At 28.4% G+C, this 9,317-nt stretch overlaps 1 protein-coding gene, 1 non-coding gene and 1 pseudogene across 2 annotated transcripts; 1 reads left to right on the top strand and 2 right to left on the bottom strand.

Moving 5' to 3' along the window:
• The first annotated feature begins 690 nt into the window (after positions 1-690).
• Positions 691-2,842, top strand: LOC105435473 (DExH-box ATP-dependent RNA helicase DExH5, mitochondrial-like). The gene is made up of 4 exons (XM_011656763.2): positions 691-930; positions 1,449-1,788; positions 1,876-2,006; positions 2,584-2,842. Exons 2-4 carry the CDS (start codon positions 1,692-1,694, stop codon positions 2,629-2,631), a joined length of 276 nt encoding a protein of 91 aa, XP_011655065.1. The 5' UTR covers positions 691-930; positions 1,449-1,691; the 3' UTR covers positions 2,632-2,842.
• A 5,283-nt stretch (positions 2,843-8,125) lies between these two features.
• Positions 8,126-8,244, bottom strand: LOC116406360 (annotated as a pseudogene).
• Positions 8,245-8,265: 21 nt separating this feature from the next.
• Positions 8,266-8,367, bottom strand: LOC116406362. The gene has a single exon (XR_004219375.1). It is a non-coding gene; the product is annotated as a small nucleolar RNA snoR109 (small nucleolar RNA).
• Positions 8,368-9,317: the final 950 nt, after the last annotated feature.

Genomic DNA, 9,317 nt, shown 5'->3' on the forward strand with positions numbered 1-9,317 from the left:
GAATTCGTTAAGTGACGCTACGAACAACCCAGTCCAAGGGTCTCAAGTTTTTTTTTCTTTTGTTATTGTACCTATGTAGTTATTTACGATTTTGACTTTAGGGTTTAGAGAAGTGCATATATAAACTCCTCAACCTAATGGCACCATATTGGATTTTGAAAATACTCTCTAACAATATTTGTTCTCCCTCTGCTTGTGAACATAGCTAACAATGTGTTAATAAACCATGTATATTTATATGTTGATCTACGTTCTTTTATTACTTAATTGTTGTTTTCATAACAACTAAAATTGGAATTCAACTAAAGATTGAAATTAGAGAGTAATTTATACATGATTCTCTAGAAAGAAATGCTATAATTTATGTTCCCAAAGAAAGTGCCTTAGTTTCTCATTGATCCCAAAATAACTTCAACAAGAAATTACAACAAAGGAGACATTTTCGGAAATAATCACTATAAAAAAAAACTGTCTGGCATGACAATTGTGTATATCACAAAATGGGAGGGAGAAGAAAAAAACTGTCACAAATTGAAAAAATTCGTGTTTTTGGAGGGAAAAAAACAAAATTTTTCGGATAACACTTTCCGCTACAGTTATTTGATGTCATAGAAAAAACATTAAATTATTTTTTATTAAAATAAAAAAGAATAAATTAAAATTACAAATTTATAAAATCTTTTCCCTAAATCTAAAACCCTTCATTTTCCCAAATCCTCCTGCAAAGAAGGCCATCTCCAATCCGACCATCTTCCGGCCCCATCACCACCACTGGCCCCTCGTGCCTGTCCGTTCAATCCAGCGTTGCCACAACCTCCTCTACCAAATGACAAAACATCCTCTGCCTCAACCTTTTCCATTTGTGCCTGTCATCTCCAAACCGCCGCAATCTCTTCAAAGTTCAAATCGTGGTCGTCACCTCCTTCGCTGGTAAGCTTCTGTTCCTTCTCTCTCTCTGACGTTGTTTTCTCTAACTCTTTCCTGCAACACCATGGGCCAAACTAGGTGTGTTTCTATTTTCGGGTTTTGTTTTTTGAGTTTGAGTTCTTCCCATTTTCTCGTTTCTATTTTTTGATTTTCTGTTATTTGGTATTACTGGGTAAGTAAAATCCCTAAAGAAAATTGTATCGAAAAATCTATTTTCATGCATTTTTCTAAAGGAAACGGTGGACTTCTCTTGAAATTTCTCGCTATGTTAAGGAGTTTTAGATAGTGTACACTACGGCATTACCTTAATTTGAAATGTGGGTTGAGGTGAAATTTTGTATCGGCGATAGTCTAAAAGAGGGCCTCAGACACTTCACCCAGGAAATAACTTTGGTTTTCAGTGTGAGAGGAGGAATGATCAGAGACGTTTCCTCAAAATTAGGGATTCTTCTACTAATGTTTTTGTTGTGATTGAGGCATATTGTTAGAATATTAATATTATTCCGTGGGGCTGTTTGCAGCATCATTTGTACACAACCAAGACGAATATGAGCTATGTCTGTCTCTGAGAGAGTTGCTTTTGAAAGGGGGGAGAAATTGGGTGAATCTGTAAGCAGCTCAAAATCTCAAATCATAGCCATCTAACGTTATGGATTATGATGGAGTTTCTATTTCTTCATGTGTTTCTTTAAGGTTGGTTATAAAGTGCGACTGGAGGGTATGAAAGGGAGGGATACTTCATACTTCATCTTCTCTTTCGCACTATGGGTATCTTGTTGAGAAGATTGCTAGTTGTTAGAAATTTGAAAGGCATAACTCATGTTATTATTGATAAAATTCACGAGCGTGGAATGAATGAAGGTGATGACTGATAAGTAGTTCAAGTAGGTGATTTTTGGTTAATGAAAATTATAACGTCTAATTCCATTTTTTTCTTTTTGATTCTAGATTTTCTACTCATTGTCCTGAAAGATCTCCTTCCTCGTCGACCAGAATTGAGGTTGATTCTAATGAGTGCAACTTTAGATGCAGAACTTTTCTCATCCTACTTTGGTGGGGCTCAAATAATTCACTTTCTGGTAATATGAAGTTTGTTATTATTTTTGGTGAACAGAATTGAGCATCGTTGTGGGGAAGTTTGGTTTCATTTAACTGAAATCATTGTTTGCACAAAATCAAATTTAGGACCGTTTGGTGCATTATTTTAGTTATTATTATTTCAAACTTTCTTCTTAGTCAAACTTTCAAAATCAAATTTAAGACTAACAATTGTGGATTGTGTTCGTATATTTGGTACATTTTTTTTCTTTCTTTCTCTGTTTTGTTCATATTCTTGGTATAATATATTTGGATTGTGTTTGTGTATTTGGTACATTGTGTTATGGTATTGACTGAAGATATATGTTTCATGTGTGCCATTTTCACTGCTTTTTTATTGTGTTCGGAGGGGGCTAGAATGAAGGGTTGGGAGGGGCTGAAAATGTTATCACATAAGTTTGGGCACTCTAGTTATTCTTCTATAATCTCAATATTGATTTTTTTAATCTTACATCAATGGTAATGTTCTTTAATTACCTTTAAATAGCTTTAAGTAGAACCTCCTCATAGGCAATGTTCTTTAATCATACTCTAAATGAGATTTTATTTTCTTACTAGGTTTGGAAGAATCCATTTAGAGCATTGAAGCCAATTTGGAGCACTTGATTGATATAACATCTTTTGTATGGTTGGTAGCAAACTCTTGCTTCTAATGTATTGATTTTAGGCTTCTTGCTTCCAATGTCAATGTATATTTGTTTTTTTATATGGAAGCTACATTTGAACTAAACAAGTGGTTATTAGTCAATGGGTGTACGAAAACTACAAAGTGTATCATTATCTATATATATATTAAAGTGTCGACTTATTGTTTTCATATGGATGTGATATATTATTGTTATTGTTCTGCAAATGACCAAAATCTCGCGTCATAAACCCATCCCCGACCCAAAGCTAACAATCACACATTAACGCACGTATACCAGAACAAACTCACCTAACCCTAACCGATGCTGGAACAACACAACCCCGACACACCCATTCCACACTTGATTTTTATCATAGATCCAATTAATATAATCCACAATCCAACATAAAACTCAATTATATACATAAAATGTTCAAAAATTATAATTATAATATAAGTTTTACGTCAAATTAAAAATGAAAATTTTGAGTAACACATATTGTCAAAAATAAATGTTTAAGATCATTGTATTTTTAGTATTTATTTTATCCAAAAACTCATTCTTAAGTTAATAATATTGGAATAAATGATTATGATTCTTCATGAATGGATGCATCATGAGTGGATGCATCATTTCATGAAAATTGTTATTAACTAAAAGACATGACTTTTCGAATGACCACAGAAAGTCTATAAATAAGTTCTTTTGGTTGAGAGAAAGATACACATAAAAATCATTTGTCTTCTGTAAACAAATTTCTCTCTATATCCACAATCTTGACGTTTGGTAGATTCACAAGGTTTCGTTCGTAAATCTTCTATATGGGGTGCTACACTTAGAAGAAAGTTGATATGTTATATCATGAGAGACAATTACTCTAAATTCTCAAGCACTAGGGTTAGTAAATTTGTCTTAAGGTTACAACGTGAATTCATTGGACTCAGATCTATAGTTATGCATGATTTTCTGTTCATTGTGATAATAGTGTTTATGACATTTTGATAATTTGTGTAACAAATAATCCATTCTATCTATTTTTACATATCAATTATTATGACATTTTTTTTTTTTTTGAATAATATTGTAAATGATGTCCACCCTAGCTAGCATGTCTTTTACATTTTTATCTATTACTCGTATGCATGTCACATTATTTCAATCTTATTAATTTTGTGAAATTTTTTACCAAAGTGTGATTTTAAAACAAAATTTAAAATTTAATGGTAAAAAGTATATATTCTTTTATGGAAAATACTTTTTTGTCCCTAAGTTTTTCATTTGGACCATAATTTCTTAATGGTGGTTACAATTTTACTTTTAAAATTTGAATTTTATTTTAATCTAATTATTAGGTTTAGAAGATTTATACTTTCAAACTTGATTTTTCTTATCTATTTAATGTAAATAATGGTTTTAATTGTGTTAAGAAATGGTAAAATTTAATTAGGCAAAAACACACTTGGATGCAATTTGGTCACTCAGTTTTTGAATTGGTAAATCTAATTTATCAATTTCAATAATAGATGTTAGAAAAATTGCATAAGATAACATTTTGAGAATATGATATAATAATTATAGCACATTGTTTTAGAATTTTGCAAATATGACAAAATTCTCATTTCTCCATCTTAAATTTGTTATTATGTGTAATCTATCATTGAATAACTTTTTTCTCTTACTCTTTTTAACGTCCTACTTATTATTTATTTATTCTCTCACTTTTGAAGGCTCTAATTATTTGTTTATTCTTATACTAGAAAAATTATTTATTTTTTATGTCTTAATCTTAATTTTAGAATATTAATAGTACAATAATTGTAAAATGAAATATAATGGTTGTTGATCGAAGTAATTTAACTTTATTTGTGATTTTTTTTTTACTTTCTTCGATGTGTATTTTGAGTTGAATCTAATTCTAAATTATTTTGTTTTATTTTTTTACATTAATTTTGTTTTGGTTTTACTTTGTCTCAGTTTTGTATATCAGTATTGTGATATACTTATATTATATGTATTAGTTGGTTAATATACTTATTACGTGATTTTTTGTTTTTTCTAATTTTATGCAATTCATTAGAGTATTAGTAAGTATATGAATGATGTAACTCAGTGTATCATTATCAAGTATATCAACAATATATTGTTAAAGCATATCAGCAAAGTGAATCATTATCAAATATATGAACGAAATTTACAAGTGTATATCAAGTGTATAAGTAGGACTTCAAGCATATCAAGTACATTTAATCAATCAATTGTATAAGTGAAAAATTAAGGTATATCAAACATATATTAGTAATGTTTCAAGTGTGTATCAAAATGTATCGAATGTATAAAAAAGTATCAGGTACATCAAGTGTATCAATCAAATATATCAGGTGTATCAAGGAGTATTAGGTGTATCAAACGTGTATAAGGTATATCAAACGTATATTAGTAATGAGGGGATTTGTGATATTTTACCTATTGATGTGTGGGCTGAGCTTCGTTTTTGACATTTTTATAAATAATAAAGTGTGTGTGCTATGGACTTAATTATTATAACTTATTTGGGTATGTTTGCAAGTTTCTGTTTTATGGGTGATTATATTTTTAATGATCTTTTTCATGTATTTTGTTTGATGTTTTGATTTTGATTTTGTTGTGTGAAATGAGAGCTTGAAATTTGTAGGGTGGATGGAGGATGGACCTTCCCTGTCATTCATGTGTGAAGAACATGTTAAATATTATATATTTACGAAAATCAATCTATAATCTACTAAAAATAAATATAAATATGTATAAAGTGAGAGAGAAAAAAAGAATGATTAATGAAAATTGGGAGATGAGTAATAACTAAGAGCTTGTGTCAATGTTGTTTCAAAACTTTATCGACCTATTTCGGCGTTAGGAAAACTCCGTCATGTTGTAGTGAAATATTAAATCTCACTAATTCTGATCAATCCAGTAGACCGAATTTTAATCTTTATCAAATATGAATATTCAAATCTTATTTGAATATCTATTATTGCAATCCCAAGTCATCAATGCCACACCCTCTTCCAAGGCTTTATCATGTGATCGTCTAGACACTCAACGCATATTTCACTCCAAGATAATAAGTTGTAAATTTTAAATATTGCAATATGTGTGTTTATATGTTAGTCTATATTTTAAATTTACTAATTTTAGTACATTCAAAATTAGTTAAAATTTTATATTATGTAAAAAAAGTTTACTAAGATATTTATTTAGGTTATCTTTAATATTTTACAACCACGATATTTACATAATAATATAATTAAGCTGAATTTGAATTAACATCATTTCACACAAATGAATTAAATGAAAATAATAATTCAAATCAAACTTTAACAACACATCATTCAAACTGTGTTTTTTATTTTACATATTGAAATTATATTTAAACAATAAAAATACGATAAAATGTTTGACAAAATAACACGAGAAAAGAGAAACAATAAATTATTATCGTTTTTTGCATTTTTTATTATAAAAAAAGAAGAAATAAGGAACGATAAACAAAAAATAAGAAACAAAAAACAAAAAACAAGAAACGAAAATGTTGTCAAAAGGAACCTAAATGTGGTATATGCAACTCTCATTTTTCTGTTTAAATAAACATATTAAATATTTAAACTTGAAATATAAAATTATATATGAATTTAAATATTCTAACAGTTTCAAATTCAAATTTAAAGTAAACATACAAATACAAAAAAATAATAAATATAGAATATAAAATAAAATAGCTAAGAGAAAAGAAAATTTAAAATTAGATTTGAAATTGAAAAATTATTATACATAAAACTAAACATAAAAAAGTTTAAAACTCAAAAATTAAATTAAACATATAAATATGAAAAATAATAAAGAAAGAAAAAAATAAAATAAATTAAAAAATGTTAAACATATGCTAAAGATTGATAATAAAAGAAAAAATAAATTAAATTAAAAAATTATTGGAAAATGGTAAAAAGGAGAAGGTTAACCTTTGTAAATAGAACAAACGGACATGAAATTTAGGGCTCATATCACAAATTGAAAAAGCTTATGAAATTTACTATTTTTTAAAAAAAATTGAAGTTTGTTCTTTGTTGTTATCGTCTTTCTTCTCTTCTCTTCTCTTTTCTTATGCAATATTTTTTCTTTTTCTCTTATGCGATATTTTTTCTTTCCATCATTCTTTTCTCTTCTCTGCAATTTTTTAAAATATTTTCACCTCTCTTCCTTTTCATATTCTTTCTTCTGTAATTTGTCTTTTCCTTCTCATTGTTTTTTTCACTTCTTCTTTAATTTCCTTTTCTTTTCCTTTCTATCATATTTTTCTTTCTTTGGTAATTTTTTTATATTTTTTCAAACTGTTATTTGGTTTTTGAAGACCGTGTGTCAAGTATAAAAGATCGTGAAAAAAATTATCGGAATATTGGATTGTCCAATGTAAATGATCGTGTATAAAAATAGCCAGATCTAAATGATTGTATTCTAAATATTAACGATCGTGTATCAAATCTAAACGATCTTGTACCAAAAAAAATCTTAAGAAAAACTCATTGAGATTTGACTATCCTAATTTAAACGATAAAATCTAAACGATAATATGTCAAATGTAAACGATCATGTGCCAAATCTAAATAATCACATACGAAAAAATCTTGAAAATTTTGTTTAAACTACCCAAATTTAAACGATTAAATTAAATGTGTGTCAAATCTAAATGACCATATGTACCAAAAAAATCCTGAAAAAAATCGAATAGCCAAATCTAAACGATCGTTTTCAAAATATATTACGCGAGTTGGATGCCAATTAATCATTGAACATTTTTGGTATTTCTCATCGTGGACTTGTGAAATTTTTTCGTTATTGAAATTGTTCTATATCGTGTAAAAATTTTGTCGCTTGGTAGTATTTTTGAAAATACCCTAAAATAAAACATTTGACAAAACATTTACACTTTATAGAAAAATCAAGTTTAATAACTTATCTTTTAATGGTTTTGTTTTATGAAATATAAATAGTTTGTCAATTTCTTTTTTAATTTTTAAGTAGCTCTAAATATTAAACATATAGATATAAAAAATTAATAAAAATGAAAAAAATAAAGAAATAAAGAAATAAAGAAATATAATAAAATTTTCAATGTTTGGAATTTAACGAAGAATTGTAGAACAAGAGTGGTTATATAAGTATGATCTCCCTACTAATGAGTCTAACCAGAGAGTTTAGTACATGTAAAGAAATGGAATAAAATAAAATAGGAATGAAATTGGGAGCATCATAGTTTCTCAACTTTTGTCTAATTTTGAGAAACGTTTTTTAAAATTTGAAAACATAAACAAAAATGTTTATCAAACACGTCTGTTTTTTGAAAATATGAGAAATGATTTTTTTTTTTTTTGCAAAAGTATTGTAATAAGTGTTGGGGTGGGAAAAATTTAAAAATGGAAGAAGGAAAGAAATATAAAAGAGGAGTGCAACACGAGGACTTCTCAAGTGGTCACCCAACTTAGTCCTACTTTCGCCCAAGCATGCTTAACTGCGAAGTTCTGATGGGATCCGGTGCATTAGTGATGGTATGATCGCACCCAAAACAAGAGATTTATAAAGAAAATGTAAGAAGTTCGGTAAGCAGATTCGTCGACGAAAATCAGATTAGATCTGAAACAACGACCGACCAGTAAACTTCTGTGGATTGATTTAGCTGCAGCCTCAACAACAGGTCAAGAACAGGGCCATCGCCCTACTCTTGGTACAATACAGCCTCGAGAAAAACAGATCATAAGAAACACAAAATTCAAAGGCAAAAGAAAAAAGTTTGAGAGCGACGAGAGTGTTGAAGGTTGAGCGAACGAAATCGATAAGATGGCGAAGGTGTTGAAGAAGTTGCGGTGAGGACTGAGGAACTATAAATTTTTTTAATACCTTAACTATTTTATTGTATTAAATTTTGTTAGATAGGAATGTGGTTTTATGTCAAAACCAATAGACACTTTTTTGAAGTTACCTCGAGACGGACGATTGTACGACACTTGTTCTAACTCGATGAACAAGTTAGCCGATCAAAATCCAAGAGTTGTGGGTAACATCGACGTATGTCGTAACCTTCCTTTGCGTTTTAGGGAAATTTTATTTATAAAACGCGAAAAAGAAAGAAATACATTGAAATAGACATTAAAATAAGCATTAAAGACCGTCAATTGCAAGGAAAAATAGTTGTTTTCAAAGAGTACAACTAATGGTACGGAATCGATATGAAATTTCACTCCCACTAATTTTGAAGTTGGAATTTTTCCAATAAATTGTTTTGACTTCCAAAGTCAAATTTTCTTTATTTAATTGATTTAATCTATTTTAAATTTAGTTAATAAAATAATTAACTAAAAATTTTAGTTCATGTAATATCTAATATTAAGTTGATAATTTTAGCTTATCCGGATAGATCTGATTGTTTGATTTTGAATCCGTCTTTAGAAAATTAATATTTAAATCTTACTTAGATTTAAATATCACTTCTCTCTTTTTTATGTTTAATTCATAATTAAAAGTTAGGTTAAATATATCAGATATATTTAACGTTTTCTCCCAAAAATTGATTTTGAACATTTCAAACTCATATTCAACACATTGTTCTAAGGTTTTGCCCGCTATGAGCTAGCAGGG

This window comes from Cucumis sativus, unplaced genomic scaffold (assembly GCF_000004075.3).
Source record: "Cucumis sativus cultivar 9930 unplaced genomic scaffold, Cucumber_9930_V3 scaffold91, whole genome shotgun sequence".
Lineage (NCBI taxonomy): Eukaryota > Viridiplantae > Streptophyta > Magnoliopsida > Cucurbitales > Cucurbitaceae > Cucumis > Cucumis sativus.

Coding starts and splice junctions, on each gene's coding strand:
- LOC105435473 (XM_011656763.2), top strand. CDS start 1,692: ATGGGTATCTTGTTGAGAAGATTGCTAGTTGTTAGAAATTTGAAAGGC. Junction 1,789..1,875: donor CGAGCGTGGAATGAATGAAG/GTGATGACTGAT, acceptor TTTTGATTCTAG/ATTTTCTACTCATTGTCCTG. Junction 2,007..2,583: donor CTCAAATAATTCACTTTCTG/GTAATATGAAGT, acceptor TTTTCTTACTAG/GTTTGGAAGAATCCATTTAG.